At 36.9% G+C, this 17,244-nt stretch overlaps 1 protein-coding gene across 1 annotated transcript in view; it reads right to left on the reverse strand.

Annotated features, from left to right (window-relative positions):
* CFAP47 (cilia and flagella associated protein 47) overlaps window positions 1-17,244 on the reverse strand; it is a 360,991-nt gene that overhangs the window by 123,023 nt on the left and 220,724 nt on the right. The window contains exons 42-44 of the mRNA XM_090264123.1: window positions 13,988-14,117; window positions 13,253-13,464; window positions 7,404-7,563 (exon numbers count right to left, since the gene is read on the reverse strand). Coding sequence (XP_090120249.1) covers window positions 7,404-7,563; window positions 13,253-13,464; window positions 13,988-14,117 — 502 coding nt within the window. The remainder of the gene's footprint in view (window positions 1-7,403; window positions 7,564-13,252; window positions 13,465-13,987; window positions 14,118-17,244) is intronic.

Below are 17,244 nucleotides of genomic sequence, written 5' to 3' on the forward strand. Positions count from 1 at the left end.
TTCTTCATTCATTTAAATCCTTTAAAAACAAATATGACTGAATGAAACACTTTTTAATCTTCAATAAAAGATAAAATAAAGTTTCTAACAAGTATGTTTTAACAAGTAACAAAACATGGAGAATGGAAGAGGCACAAATATTACATTTAAACAAGTAATTTTTAGGACAAATAATTAAGTGGAATGTGATATAGTTTAGATATGGATACAGAGCATCAACTAAATTATTTTTATACATGAGATTACATATAGTATGCCCAGAAAAGTCAATCCAAGCTATCAATACTCCACAGAAGTTTTCTCCTAACTTTTCCAGTAAGCACTTCCAGTTCTTTGTGTCTGTATTTAGATTCATCAGAATCAAACAATTACAGGAGACTTCTGGCCAAGACAGAGGCACAGACAGACATGCTGCATCTCCCTGCACAACTAAGGAATATAACTACCTTAAAACTAGAAACAACCAGAAGGTCCAGAAAATCAAACTGCATGGAAGTCCAACAAACAAAGATATAAAGAAGAAACACCCATACAGACAGGTAGGAGGGGTGGAGCTGAGGGAGAGAGGACACGGTGTGATAGTGGCAGCAGCAGCGGCAGCGGCAGGCCGGTGTAAAGCACAGTTACACATTTCAAAAAGTCAGGAGGGACACCTGGGGAGTGTTCCCAGCTCCTTATCAGACCACTGAGCTCGTGGTCCCAGCACCAGGGAAAATCAAGCCTCATTGCTTTTGACTATGCAAACCAGTGGGGGTTGGGGCAGAGGCAGAAACTGCTGGTCTCTCAGCAGAGTCTGCTTGTTTAAAGGGACCCCGCAGTTCTAGAATGTCTGCAGACCCACCCACTCTGTCTGGGAATGACAGCCAGGGCAACAGCTAGAGGGGCACCAGTCCCATACGGAAGTGGGAAAAGTGCCTGGAAAGGGGGCGAGTGCTGGGCAGGCGGCATTGTTCCTTCTCAGACCCTCCCCCGCATACAACGCCACAACATGGTGAAACAGGTCACCCTGTACGGATGAATCCCTAAAGCTCCACCCCTTACAATGTAACAGGAGTGATAGCTCTACCTAAGACACAGAGGCAAACACAGACAGGAGACTTCCAGCCAACATGGAGGCCTAAACTGACACGCTCCATCTCCCTCCACAACTAAGAAGGAATACAACTACCACAAAACCAGAAGAAAAAAAAAAGTTCCAGAAAATAAATGGAAGTCCAACGTATGAAGTTATAAATAAGTGGTGCTTGTCCGGACAGGTAGGAGGGGTGAAGCTGGGGCAGAGAGGTCAAGCTGTGCTGTCCACGGCAGCAGCAGCAATGGAGGCAGGAGAGCGGTAAGCATAGACACCCGTATTTAAGGGGAGGCGAGGAGCACCTGGGGAGCACCCCCGGCTGTAGACCAGACCCGTCAGTTTGCGATTCCAATGCCAGGGAAGGCAGAGCTCCATTGCCTTGGACTGTGAGGCCTGGAGGTGGTAGGGACGGAGGAGGCGGCTCCCAGTCTCTCATCGGAGAGTGAATGACAGGAATCCATCTTGGACCCCCATCCCCACAGAAAATGCCACAGCATGGTGGGAAGGGTCGCCTGGTTGTGACAAGTACATGGGACCCCACCCCCTATAGCTTAGGAGGTGTGACAGCCCCGCCCAGGAAGCAAACTTAAACATAAAACTGTCAGGATGGCACAGATCATGATAGAGATCCCAGTAACACAGCTGACCAGCCAGCAAATATCTGATCTAACAGATCAGCAGATAGGGAATCTTTCTCAGGCTCAGTTCAGAGCTTTGGTTATATGAATGCTTACAGACATGACAGCAGATCTTAAACAAGATGGGGAAGGAATGAAGGCTAGTCCTGCTGAAATGAACAAAAACAGATACGAAACTAGTGGTGAGGGAAAGAAAACCACGGATCAAATCAACCAATCAGAACATAGGGAAGGAACAAACAGTCGACCAGTCCAGAAAGAGGAAACGAAAAGTGAGGAAAATGAGGAGAGGCTCAGAAACCTATGGGACAGCTATAAGTGGGCCAACATCTGAATCACAGGGTTGCCAGAAGGTGAAGAAGAAGAACTAGAAACTGAAAAATTATGTGAAAAAATAATGAAGCAGAACTTCCCTAACTTGGGGAAGGAGATAAAGACTTACAGGTCCAGGAAGCACAGAGAGTTCCAAAAACAATGGACCCAGGGAGAGCCACACCAAGACATATTATAATCAGAATGTCAAAAATTAAGGATAAAGCGAATCTTAAAAGCAGCAAGAGAGAAGAAGAGAATTACATACAAAGGTGTCCCAATAAGACTGTCAGCTGATTTCTCAAAAGAAACTCTGCAGGCAAGAAGGGACTGGCAAGAAATATTCAAAGTAATGCAATGCAAAAACCTACAACCACAATTACTCTATCCAGCAAAGCTGTCATTCAGAATAGAAGGGCAGAGAAAGTGCTTCCAGGACAAAGTAAAACTGAAGGAGTTCATCAGATCTAAACCACCATTATATGAAATATTAAAGGGACTTATTTAGGAGAAAGGATCAAAGCTATACACATTAAAATGAAAACTGCATCACAACAACCAACAACAGAAGCTAGGGAATCGAAACAAAGGCAAACTAGGTAGGCGACGAGAGTGGAAAAAGAATTATAGGTATGGGGAGCATTTTGGGGAAAGGTTAGCAGGGAGGGGGAAGGGGGAAATGGAGGGAGATGGTACAGGAATTAAGAAGCGTAGTAGGAGGGAATGGAATAGACAGGAAGATGTTGAGAAGAACTATATGCACAACCAATGGACATGGACTAAGGTGGGGGAAAACAGGAGGGAGGGGGTGACTGGGTGGAGGGGAACAAAGGGAAAAGAAATTGGGACAACTGTAACAGCATAATCAATAAAGCATATTAAAATAAACAATTACAGCTCAATTATTCTGGTAAAGATTTACATATTGTATAACATTCATCTCAAAAATCACAATGTTAACTACAAGTCTAAGATCTATTTTTCTGAGAAGCACCAATGTTGTTGACTGGAAATGAAATGAGAAGGAAAACATGACATTTCTATTAGGGATTTCAGACAGAAGGGAGAAACTCAGTGTTATAACTGAGTTATAACCCCCATATGTGGGGGGGGGTGAAGAAGTTATCTTGAAATGGAAAGAGATGGGAGTGACAGTTTTACCAGCTCAATCATTTGGCCACCTTACAGGTTACTTGGGCTGAGGCCAGATCACAAGTGCATGTGACTCAATGTTCTGACTCAGTCAAGGAATCTGTGAGCAGTGACATGAGATGTCATTGTCGATTGAGGACAATCCTTTTATCAATAGGACAGGACCCTGCACCTAGACGTGTGATTAGGGAAGGAGGGCACAGGATTCATTTATTGCCCAAAAATACATTCTCCAAAGCTGATTGATATCAATCACTGAGAGTGGGATACAAAGCATTACAGAAAGCCCAGTAATCAATGAAATCTAAATATCAATGGTCAGGCCTTGGAATTTGTATTTAAGTTATTCATGGTTTATTTTTTAAGTGCTTGTTTATCTACTAACCACTGAAACTAACATCACTCTTCACTTCATCACCAGACCTCCCTTTTCCTAATATTACGTCCCAATATGCTTCTACATGAAATCCAATGGTGAGGTGCAATTGGGGCACCAATGGTGAGGTGCAATTGGGGCAGCCCTCCAGTATCAGGAGGCGCCTCTCTGAGGGAAGACAGGATTATTATTTCCTTTCACAAGAACCATCATCACAGCCCTGGCCAGGTAGCTCAGGTTGTTAGAGCATCGTCTTCATACACTAAGGTTGTGGGATTGATCCCCTGGTAGGCCACATGCAAGAATCAACCAATGAACGCATAAATAAGTGGAACAACAAATGAATGTCTTTCTTTCTCTCTCTCTAAAAAATCAATAAAATAAAAAATGAGCTATCATCACAATATCTTTTAGGACCCTTTTCTTATTAAAACACAAAAGACAAAAATCAAAATGTTTTAAACATGAAATAGAAAATAAAAGTTCTCTAAGATTCGAATTTTAATGGTAAAATAGAGAAACTTACTAATGTATGAATGGTAAATAATCATAGGCTGGTTCCTTTTGGGTGACTGGGAGTCTCCACTATTCTCTTCTTCCCCCTTTTTCCCCCTTCCTCTTTCTCTTTCTTCTCTTCCTCCTTTATTCTCTACCCCTTCCCTTGCTTCTATGAGCTCTCATCATCTTACCTCTCTAACCCCTAACCCCTTTCCTTACTTTTCTCAATAAACCTAGGTGTGAAAGCCTAGGCTGTAAAAGAAAAAAAAAATCATAGGCTAATGATGAAAATAAGGTGACTTCAAGTATTATCATTGTGTTTTACTGCACCTGTGCATAATATTACAACAGAATGAGTCCCTAGTTAACATTCACGCATTCAAAGGAGTATTACAATTGCCTACAGACTAAAAACAAAGTCCTATTTGAAGCTATTTTTCTACTGACATATTTTTAAAAATGAAAGTAAGTTTCATACTCTGTTCAACAAAAAATTAAATGACATAGCAGTGACAACAAGCAAGATCAGATTTTCAAACTATATAAGTACAATTAATTTTCCTAGTTACTTTCAAGGACTTTCTAAGTTTCAGTATTCTGAAGTGCTGTGCATTAAATTTAATATACATTAAGTAAAACCCATTTTGAACTCCCATGCACTAAAATACAGAATGTATTCATAAAATAAAAGTGCACCTTTATTTTATTTTTTCTGAAAAATAAATAGTGGCTATTATACCAAAACCTTCAGGTATTAGAAGAAAAAGTGATCAAACAGGGGAAGAAGACCATGTGATTATTTTAATCATATATTATGTAGGTAGAAACAATTGATTTAAAATATAAATGACTGAGAGTTATGAACAAAACTGATAATTCTACACATCTTGCATGTCAACCTAGTCACTAATAATTTGTAGACCATTTGAAATTAAAAACTGGAGCTGAACCCTGTTTACTGAAACAACATTACTGAAGTCAAAATTTGGGATACGTTCTCATGTGGCTAGTCACAGTCATCTACCTTACAACCACTTTTAGTACATCTAACTAGCTAGTTATCAAGAAAGTAATAAATTGGGTCACAAGATGGAATGAAAGAATGAGCCACAGAAGTGTGGGAACCATTCAAACCATATGCCCCAATATAGCCATCAAAAACTAGGAACTATTTTCCACCATGAAATTTCTAAGACAAGGACCTTTTCTATTGTGTTCACTGCTCTATATCTGGAGCCTAAACATTGCCTGCACACAGTAAGCTCTCAATAAATATTTGTTGAATCAAGTATCCTGTCATCTGCTATCTTAATCAAAAGGGCTGGAGATATATGTTCAGGACAGAATTCTGCCACTAACTACTTAATTCTAGTTCATTTGATTAACCCCTCTCTGTTTCATTTTCTTCATCTATAAAATGTGGAATTTGAAATAAATCAGTGGCTTTCAAGCTGTATTCATCAGAGCCCAAAGCTTATGAGAATCTGCTTTATGAACCACTGCTGGAGATACAATAGGAGGTTGGGATACAATAGGAGGTGGGGAAGGGCAAGCAAAATTCTAGAGCATCTTCTCTAGTTTTGAAAAGATAAGTTTTACATTTATCTAATTTATATATGGTGTGCTTCATAATATTTCAACCTGCCTCCCAAACATCTATTGTTATTGGTAATACACTCAATGGGTTAAAAAAATACTTGGGAAATTAGAAAATACTTTATGATCTCACTTATAAAGAGGAATTTAATGAACAAAATCAACTAATGAGCAAAATAGAACCAGAGACATGGAAACATGGAACAGACTGACAGTGACCTGAGGGGGGAGCAACGAGGGGATAATGGTGGAAAGAAGGAATGCAATAGCAATAGCAATTTAAACAGTGTCATGTGGATAGAGACATATAGATCTATAGGATACAATTGAGAATTCAGAAATAAACAATGTATCTATGGCCAACTGATTTTCAATAAGGGTGCCAAGATCATTAAACACACAAAGAATAGTGTTTTCAACAATGGTGAGGAGACCACCACATAGCCACATGCAAAAAAATGCAGTTAGACCCTTACTTCAGAAAATACTCAAAGCTAAAAATAAATCAAAGACCTAAGTGCCAGAACTAAAGCTATAAAGATCTCAGAAGAAAACAGAGATTTAAACTTTCATGATCTTGAATTTGGCAATAGAGTCATGGATCAATATCAAAAGCAAAAATAATAAGAACAACAAAAATAGATAAATTGGTCTTCGTAAGAATTAAAAAATTTTTTGTGCTTTAAAGGATATTGTCAAGACAGGGAAAAGACAACCAACAGAATGAGAAAAAAAATCTTTGAAAATCATCTATCTGAGAGGGCATTATACTTAAAATATAGACAGAACAGTTGCAGCTCTATAATAAAAAGAAAACTCAACTTTAAAAAATGGGAAAATGATCTGAACAGATATTTATAAGATGGCCAATAAGGACATGGAAAGATGCTCAACATCTCAGATCTCCCAGGAGGACAAAGTGAACAGGTTATACTGTTCCTTATAATTTTAGCCATCATTTTAGATATAGAAATAGTTTATAGTTAACACAAAGCCATAGGAAAATATCAGATGAAAACTTAACAAAACCATGATTAACAATAACATAACTTAGAATCCTTAAAACATGGTACATTGTAGTATTAGCCATAATTTAAAAAAAAATTCCTGTTATTATTATTCATTGACTTGGAAATAAAAGAAAAATGAAAATTAATTTTAATACTTTATACTATTTCATCACATTCTTTATATCTTATCACTTGTACTTAATAATGTTATGTATTAATATTCTATTAAATCTGGGTTGGTTCTTCCTAAAAACAAATCAAAATAAAGGGATACCAGGAGACCAACAGTAAGTACCCAACTAATAAAGGGCCTAGTCCATATCAGAGATAAATTACTCATAAGTGGCATTGCTCTCCTCTAATATGCCCTTGACTTCAACATTCTCTCTCTCCTTCAGTCAGCCCAAGCCACAACTCCAGCACAACTTTTGTAACCAGATTCACTGTCAAAGCAAGAGCTCACTTTTCTCAAAGTGCACTTATTGTCTTTATCATATAAGTATTCTTTAACAAAGACAGGTCTGCAAATTTCAATACCAGTAATTAAGCACTTAAACTTGGTAGTTAACTTGGATTAGTGTTATGCAATTTGTTGGGTATTTATAACACAAACTACTATTCAGTAATTGGTATCTTTTCAAATATATTATGAATATCCTTTTAGTAGAGATAATCTGTTCTTTTGTATTTTATTATTTCACAGTGCCTGCAACAGTGCTAGATATTGCAATCCACACATTACTGCCTACCTTTTTTACTTGGAGGTCTAAGTCCTTCACCTAGAATTTCCGGATACTGAGGAATGCGGATTTCTTTGGGGACCTGAAAATATCCTGGAAGGCTCACTTCTGTTGTGTATAAAATGTACTTAGGCTTCTTTAACTCTGAGGTTTCAAAGAGCTTAGAAGTCTGCAAATAAACAGAAAGAAAAATTGGAATGTAGTTTTCTTACCCTTTAACTCTAAAACACAAGAGAGTGTTAGGTATTTAGACTCCATATTTGGGGGAAAATCCACTGAGGAACTGAATCTGTTCATTTCTTTAAGACACATTATTTTTTCATTGGTAGGAGACAACACTGAGGCGTTTCAAGGAATTAATGGAGCCATCCTCTAATCCCTGTTTCTGATCCTTTCAGTGTTGAGGCAGTTGTTGCCTCACAGAGAGAGGGGAGCAGGGAGGGGGAGAAGGGGGAAGAGAAGGGGAAGGGTCTAGTTAGGGAACTAGTATAAATGACCCATGGACATGGACAACAGGGTGGGATTGACTGTGGGAGCAGGGGGTGGGTGGGCGGGGCAGAGAAGAGCAACAGGGGGGAAAAGGTGGGACAACTGTAATAGAACAAAAATAAAAAATGGGAAAAAAGTAACCATTGCATTGGTGAACAGTATTGAGAAAGTGCTTCCCTGCTTAAGTTGAACCCTGCGCACCTTAACACCTACCCATCAGTTCTAGGTCTCATTATCAGTACAGTTAGTCCCCTTCATTTTGCTAATAACAATTTTGTGGAGGAATAAAAAACAGAACACACACACACACACACACACACAAACTAGATCCTGCCCCTCTACAAACCTCCAAATATGCCTTTTAAATAAGTTTGATATTTTTACTGCTTTCAACCATTACTTATATAATGTAGGTTACAACTCACCCCCGTGCATATGCTCCTCAAGCCACAATTGAGTTCAATATTGTGCTTCCAAAAATAGAACACTGAAGCAAAACACAGCTCTGCACATGTGAACCAAGCAATGCAGAGCACAGAGGTAGATAATCATCTATTTTGATCTGGGTGCTCTACATAGTACAACATAGTACAGCCCAATAGTTAGACTAAGCACATTTTTGGAGCCTGACTACCCGTGTTTATATGCTATGATGCTTGGTTATTAACCAAAGCCACAAATCTTTATTTGTAAATCACGGATGATAATAGTATACGCTGCCTACCCCCAGTGTATTTAAAGTGTAAACTAATGCCAGGTGCTTGGAACATATTTTAAGAATTCAATAAATGTTGGCTATCATTATGATCACTGTCATCGTCATCATCACCAACATGATCATAGTCATGATATCATTATTCACCAAAAAGAAATGTTAGCAACTTTAGCAATTATCTCATTCACTGGGTTCATGATCTATAAAATCCACAAGAATTTTTTTCAGTCACATTTTCTACCTACCTTATTTTAGCAATTCAAATCATGTTAATGCAGAAATTTAAATTAATTCAATTGAACATTTATCAATGTTTGGGTTTGGTTCATTTTTCTAGTCATTGTGAGTAAATAATCTATTCATATCAGCAACTAACTCATTATCCTTAATACATATTATATGCCTTCTAGATTCTTCAAGTCATTCAAAATAATATATATCAACACAGACTCTCTTCTTGATCAAACACAAGTCCTGCTCCTGGAAGCCCTCTTCTCAACTAGGCTTCAGTCTTGACATACAAACAACTGCAGTCACAGAAGTAGACAGGTACAAGAAGTAAGAGGGGACTGATGGATGGGATCTGGATTTGTTAATGGATGCTTAGCTACAGGTACTTTACAAGCTTGCAATTATAAATCATTTCTCTCCTCCCTGAGAAATCTTCTATTGCCCATAACTGTCTTCTTAAGGAACTCAGAACCCTCTCTTTAAAATGCAAACCTCCCTGGAGATAATGCTCCCAGCCAGCTGGGTACCTTGTTGCAACTTGTATCACTACCTTTGGGCATAAAGATTCCATTTATTTGTTTCCCTGCAGATAAGCATCAATTAACAAATCCAGATCTCATCCATCAACTCTCCTCTCCCTTCTTGTAAACGTTCACTTCAGTGAATCTGCTCAAGCCCCTAGTCATTCTCCCTCCTTAACTTTCTCTCATCCCTGCTTTAAGACTCCCAGTCACTGCCGCACAAATTGAAGTTCTGAGTTCATTTCGTGCTGGATCCCCCTCCCTGCTGCAATAGTTACTGAATAAACTCTATCCCCTATTACTTTAACTAGCGCTCAGTTTCATCTTTCACAATATCAATAGGATTACTTCATGATTTGAGGCACACTGGAATTATACAAATACAGAAACACTTCTTCTTTACCCCTTTGAATCCTCACCAAGGACATCTTTCCTTTTTAGAAGATATCAAATTTCAAAATTCCTATGATTTTTCCTGTCATTTATCCCAGAGTACATAGCATGGGTTCTAAAACAAACATGAGGAAGCTAACAGAAAATATTAGAAACCTTCCCTGTAGGCCCTGAATATTTCTAGTTTCACTGAATATATCATTAGAGTTGTCTTATTTATGGCCAGAGAATGTGAATTCAATAAATGAGTGCTAAGTGAAATGTCAGAAATTCATGCTCCTGACAAAAGATCCTTTCTCTTACAGCAGCAGTTCCCAACATTTTTGGCACCAGGGACCAGTTTCGTGGAAGACAATTGTTCTACAGACTGGCAGGTAGGGGGATGGTTTGAGGGTGATTCAAACTCACTTCCTGCTGTGCAGCCTGGTTCCTAACAGGCCAGGACCAGTACTGGTCTGCAGCCTGGAGGTAGGGGACCCCTGTCTTACAGTACATAAAGACACCATGTGGCTATTACCCTATAACTATTTCAAAATTCAAATTTCACACTGTTGTGTAATACATGTCAATTTTCTACATATATTCAATTAGATTTAGTTTTGAACAAATATATGTTGAGATTGATTTTAGATTTTATTTGTTATGCAGTTATTTTATGCTATAGCAGAGCATTCTAGGCTTTCATTTATTGCATTGCACAAGCTTGTGTGAGTAGACTAAGAAGTGAACATAGGATCTGGAGGCTATACAGGGCAAGGAAAAGAATATTGAACTGGGAAGTGAAAACCTGGGCCCATTTTTATTCTGCCACCGATCACTGATATGAACTTAGGGCACTATCTTACTATTTTGGGGTCCCAGCTTACAGGTCTGTAAGAGTAAGAGGTTGGACGATGTGTCTCTGAGTGCCTTTGATTTGTTTTTCAGCTTTAAAATACAATAATGTTTCTGCCCTGAACTGAGTTGTAACCTCTGCCCAGTCACTGAGAGCAACTTAGGTCTTTTTATGCCTCACTCACTCCGTTTCTTTGCATTTAAGTGCAAGCCTATCTGTTCCAAATTTCTCCATGGGGTCATCTAAATAAGTTGAAAAGTACACATAGAAAGATTTTGGAAAAAAAAGTATCTTGTTTATTGTTCTGCTGCAAAAAAAAATACATATTAGCATTATTGTATTTCAAGAGTACACTTGACTTGAAAAGAAACCTTTATGACCAGATTTATGTAAACACCGTAAGATGTGTCTTTAAGTTGTGATCTGGAGTAGCTGGTTTTCTTAAATTGACACATTCAACCCTTCGCTAGTTATTTTCTACTCTTAGAGAGTTTCTGCTGAAACAAAGAATAAATGGTATTTAGAAAATTAAATGAAAATAATAATCTTCAGGTGAAAAAAGCTTTCAATTTAAAATTTTAGAGACCACTTAAAACATTTCTAATTTAATTTTTAAAAAGCAAAAGGTTATTCATAAACTATTATCATTATCTATACTATTCCTACCAACAAATTCAGAGAAGTTCACATGTATAGATACAGATAATCATCCTGTGAATGGGGGAGGAAAATAAGCATAAGTGAACAATTCTGTGAAAAATCAGGCTATGAGGCAACCTGGAGGAACATCACACTATACAATGAAGACTTAAGGTTTAAAGTGCCATTTGTTTGTTCAAGCTCATGTTCAATTCAATGCAACAACGACAGCACCTCTCACACAAATTCATTAAAGGGTAAACAAAAACATGTAACAGAAGTTTTTAGATTTCTAGGAATTCACATCCTAGAGAATCCAATATATATAAAAATAAATCTTGTACAAAACACGATTTGATAAATATAATAATGAAAACAAAAGGTGTGCTGGGTTGCAGAAAAAAAAAGCTAAAAGAAGAGAAAGAAACCATATACATGTATAAATAATAGAAAGAAGATTCATGGGCAAGATCCATCTCCTTCAAGCATTTTTCATTTAAATAAAATGTTTTGACAAGAGAATGAATTTAAAAGGAAAAAGAAAGAGTACATGAGCAATTCAATAGGCTTCAAGTTTAAAAAGGCCACATAGTGAACATTCTTATTGTAATAGTGTTGTAAAAGTTGCACACAAACTGTCCCATGTTCACTGTTCTATAGCAGAAGGAAGCATTTGGGTATGAGCTGAAGGGAGCCATCAGATTCTTAGATGCACAGTGTGGATGAGTCGGTACAGAAGGCATCACAGACTTAGGCTTTTCTGTTTCTGAGTTAATCAGAACTTTAAAATCCAGCTCATCCATAACATAAGCATCACTGTTAAAAATCTGTCATTAGACTGTATTGGTTATAGCATCCTGACTAAAAATAATCATCCCTACAATTCTGAGTATTTTTTCATAATTTATGTAAATGGAGGTAATTCTTAAACAAGGATGAAAACACTTATCATTTATTCCTTCATTGAACAAAGATTCTGTGACTACCTTTGGCAGGGCACACACTTTTCTAGGCACTGGTGGTGGGAGAGTTAATTAAACAGATATCTTGTCACAAATTCCCAGGTGATAAATTCTATCCAAAAAGAAAACTGAAGGAAATTTAGGATACGGAGAGTACCTCAAAGAGGTAAGTGATGCTTTTTTAAAATGTAGGTTCGCAAAGAAGAATCTCACAGATAGCATTCGAGCAGACCTGAAGTAAATGAGGGAGGTAGCCTCTAATATCTAGAAAAAGGTAATGAAGGGAGTGCATGGGCCTTGGGGAGCATACCTGGGGCATCTGAAGAACAGTAAGGAGGCCTGTATGGAGGGCGTGACTGAGTTCATTGGTCCCAGAGGAAATGTTGAGATCAGGGAAGGAGCTGAGACTGATCGGGAGGGTCCTGAAGACCATCTTAAGGGTTTGGTTTTTATTCTGATATGAACTGGCAAGGCAGTAGAGGAGCAACATGAACAGGTTCACAGTTTAGAAGAATTGTTTTGACAGCTCTGTGGTGACTAGAATGTATCTTATTTCCATTATAAAATAGAGTTCAAGCTATAATAACAGAGTCTATAGTAACAGTAGTAATAATAACAATGCCATATATAGAAAGTGCACTTATTATATACCAAGTATTATGCTAAGTATTTTACATAATTATCTCACTTATTTCCCATAAATTGTCATTATATCTAGATTAAAAATATAAAAATTGGAGTTTGATGATTAACCAGCCCACAGTCATACAGGTAGACAGTGTTAAAGTCTAAATTCTCAGCCTGGTCATCTGATGCCAGGGATGATTCCTCTCTGCACTCGCAACAGAAATATCCTGAGCACCTTGTAGAATGTGTCCTCACCCATTCCCTTCCAGAGATTTGTTTTTAATAATTAATGAGGTAAAAAAGACAAAAAGCTACTGAGCTGTCTTTCTGGAGCAAACCAGCATTCACCCTTATTTTTTTTCTACGTATAAACATTATGATTAAGTAACAGCTCTGTTTACTTTTAAAGGGAGAATAATTCAGGTGCATCATCTGTCCACTCCTACCTCGACCCTGGTCAGCCCCAGGAGGGCGATGGCCACGCGGATGCTACTGCTCTCCAGGGTGCCTGCGGTCAACCTTCGCTGATACTCCACATCTGACATCTGCTTCTGTGCCGCGAAGGCCAATGCCTTTTCCTTGGCGTCGTTAGTCAGTGGCAATATCAGGTCCATATGCAACGTTTCCCTGCATTGGCATTTCAAATACAGAACTGGATCTTCCTCACTAAACTCTATGGGAAGCAAAAACATTCATGACTTTGTTGATCCTTTATCCCCTTGACGGATTTGGCAAGTTTGAAATATAAAACTGCAGTTCTGCCTGTCGTTAAACAGAGTGAAAATAAATTGGTAACACATTTCTAGGAGTACTAATTCAGTAATTCAGGAATGAGTCTTCAGGAACTAAGATATCTTCCCGGTACTCTCTAAAAAGAGATCCAGTCAAACTGTTCTTTCATAGAAACATCATGAACATGATCAAAACTTCAGTGACCACTGTGCTCCTATCAGGGATTAGCAGCAGGGGGAGTAGAAATAAATGTAAAGAAAGACATCAGTCAAGGACTGGCATGAACTCATTTTCTTTCACTAACAACCTTATACTTTAAAGTAGAATGTTATATGACTGGCATAATAAAGTTAAAATCTAATTATATAGTGGAAAAACTTGCTATGAGGATGCTTAGGTAACTATAGGAGAAAGAGTCCCACCCTACAACATCATAAATGAAATAAAACATATGAATACTCTACCTTCAGAAGAATTTTGGCACGCAGTTGGATGTGAAAATGGGGAAGTCACCATAGATAGGCTGGAAGGCAATGGGATCATAACTTTTCCTTCTGCAATGTATACTAATTCTCCAATCTAAAACACAACCACACAATAATATTAACTTCTAAATGCTTAGAAATTAGGATAAATCTATCAGCTGCAAAGAAAAAAATCGGCATGTTATAAAAATATCATTGCATTGTGCATTTTAAAGCAACATATGCCCTCAATGCATGGGAAAATGTAAGGCTTAAATACAGCTCTACTATAGTGTGGGAGAAACTCTATGCAACAGAACACGGAGGTGACTTAAGAACATCCCAGGATGACACTGACAGCAGTTGATCTTTATAGCTACAAATATCCATTGCAGACTGCTAGTTTAAAACAAATAAATGATCAAATCAGCAAGAATTTTTTTTTCTTTTCAATGTGTAACTTATTATTGGAGAGGAGTAGCATCATTTTTGCAGGGTATCTTGAGTCCCCAAGAGTCTATATTTTAAAGTATGGGTTTTCTAAGTGTCCTTTGATTGGATGAAGAGAATGTGCTGTAATAAAGAAAACTGAGCAGTATACAATGGATACTACTCAGCTGTAACAGAGGATGAAATACATACTGCCATTTGTAACAACATGGATGGATCTTGAGAGCATCATGCTAACATAAATAAGATTAAAAGAACTATGTGATTTCACTCATATGTAGGATATAAAACAGAAAGCAACAAACAGACAGACAGACAAAACAAACTCATAGATACAGACAACAGAACTGTGGTTACTAGGAGGGAAGAGCGTTGTGGGGAGGATCAAGTGGGTCAAACACAAGATAATGGAGGGAGACTAGACTGGGTAGTGAGCACACAATGGAATATTGTGTATTACTAAATTGTACATCTGAAATTTATATAATGTTATTAACCAATGTCACCAAAAAAACTTTAATTAAAAAAACTAAGTACAGGTTTTCAAAATGAGCATTGATGGTCTGAGGATATTTTAGAATAAACAATTAGGCAAAAAGAACAAAAGTCTAAACAGAGAGAGTGAAAATAAAAGTGGGGTCAACAAGAAGGCCGCAACACAATACAGGGAAAGATTAATAGAGGTGGACAAACCTACTTCTAATCCTGGCACTGTCATTTATTAGCTATTAAGTCTGAGGTAAGTTTACTAATGCTCTGTGTTCTGGGTTCTTCCTCTGTAAAATAAGATGAACAATATTCTTTCATTTTAGGGTCCAAGAGATTAAATGAAAAGAAGGGGGAGAGAGGGAACCTCAAAAAACATATCACACAATCACAATGGATGAATATCATCACATCATAAAAATATATATTCTAAAATACTGTGAATATCTTACATAAGTGAAATGGCAAAAACTGAAAATATCGAAACAGAAGTATAAACAATTTCTGATTGTAAGGTCAATTTATTTATAGCTTCATTATTGCTCCCAATTGAGATTTGTTTATAATAAAATTAATTTCATTACCCACTCTCATATGATAATATTCCATAAAATTTTATTTTTGTGATTCATAATTACCTTCAGTTCATGCTGATAAAATCTGGAAAACTCTGAATGTTCTAGATTGTTTAGCATTTAAATCTGTGCATTCCTTGTAATAACTAGTACATTATATATAATTGTCACATGGTAATTTTTCGTAAACAGCTATGTTCTTTGTAAACATAAACCCAAGCTAGCAATCTGAACCATGTTATGTGTTTGTGTGTTACTACAAATACAACTGAGTGATCAATATTGATGTAAAGTTTTCAGTGATAATTCAAGAAGAGTATATATGCATAAGTTCAACAGAGACTGGAGAAAACAATATATATATTTACTTTTATTTTTACCTTTTCCTCACCTTATTTTTATCTAAAAATCAGTTGCTTTACCTAAAACATAATATTCATAAGAAATCAGACTCAAGGAGTATTGCACTTTTTTTATAAATTTGTGCCTGAATGAAACCTGATCTATAGCTTGTCTACTCCATGAAAATGAATACCAACCCATGGGAGTTGATACAAAAGGAACAAACTGCTATTTGCCAGAATATTTGTCTTAAATGTAAATTATAAATAGCTTCTTAGCCTTCAATTAGCTAATGGAACTCTCAGTAACTAAGAGTCCATTCAATTCCATTTAAATTTACATATTACACAGACAATGTATTAGCAGCTCTCAAAAAATTATTTTTCTAACTTGTTCATTTTCAATATGTTATTTTTATTTTTTGATGAAAGTAATAAAATAATACATGTTTTGCCTGTGTCAAAAAATTACTCTGGAACGTAATCTGTATTGCTGTTTATTCGTTCCCTCTACTTTTCGTGAAATAAAATCAGACCAGGAAATAAATACAAATGCAACAAAGAACTCTTTTAAAATAGAGAAGTCCCATACATTCCAAATTTGGAGGCTGTGACATGAGAAATAAAATTATCTGACACCTAACAGCTATTCTAATAGTCACCTCACTACATTCCCTTTCTGTTCTTAATTTATATTTACCAGTTGGTATGTTCACTTGGTTTTCTATTATTATATTTTCCAGGAAGAAACCACAGCCCATGGCTAATTATAAAAAAACCCTCATAAAATATATTTTGTTCTTCTTGTGTATCTAGTTAAATGAAGACCTCAAGTAACACACTTACATGCAACATTACAAGACCAGCTGTTAATGACCCAGAAAGAAGGAACACAAAAACTGAATCAGAAGGTACATTTTAATTCCAGCTCTGTCACTAATTAGCTGGGTAACCTTGTACAGGTCATGGATGCCCTCCAGATACAAATAACCTGAGTCTTAAAAAAAAAAACAATTTCTAGACAAAAAATCATTCGTTGTTCCATGGGTCTTAAATTCCACGTACTTTTTCTTTGTCTTGGACCTAGCTCTTACTAGGTCTTATAATTTATATGTTTGAATTGGCTGAACGACATTATATTATTTTGATGGCTTAACAGGCACATGAGAGCTAAGCTAAAATTCTAAAATGTTAAATTCCTTACACTAGAGAGGGATCATTAATCACTGCAGATGAGTATTTGACTCTGCCATAATTAAAATATGAAACTGACCAATAAGAATAATCACTGTTCTTTTAAAATACTATTTATCATAGAATGATTGAGCTAGGAGGCTCAGTAAGAATAAGAAGTATAAAAAGATTTATATGGCTGCACTACAAACTTTAA

The sequence above is a fragment of the Furipterus horrens genome, unplaced genomic scaffold (genome assembly GCF_987537825.1).
Source record: "Furipterus horrens unplaced genomic scaffold, mFurHor1.1.pri manual_scaffold_17, whole genome shotgun sequence".
NCBI classification, from domain to species: domain Eukaryota; kingdom Metazoa; phylum Chordata; class Mammalia; order Chiroptera; family Furipteridae; genus Furipterus; species Furipterus horrens.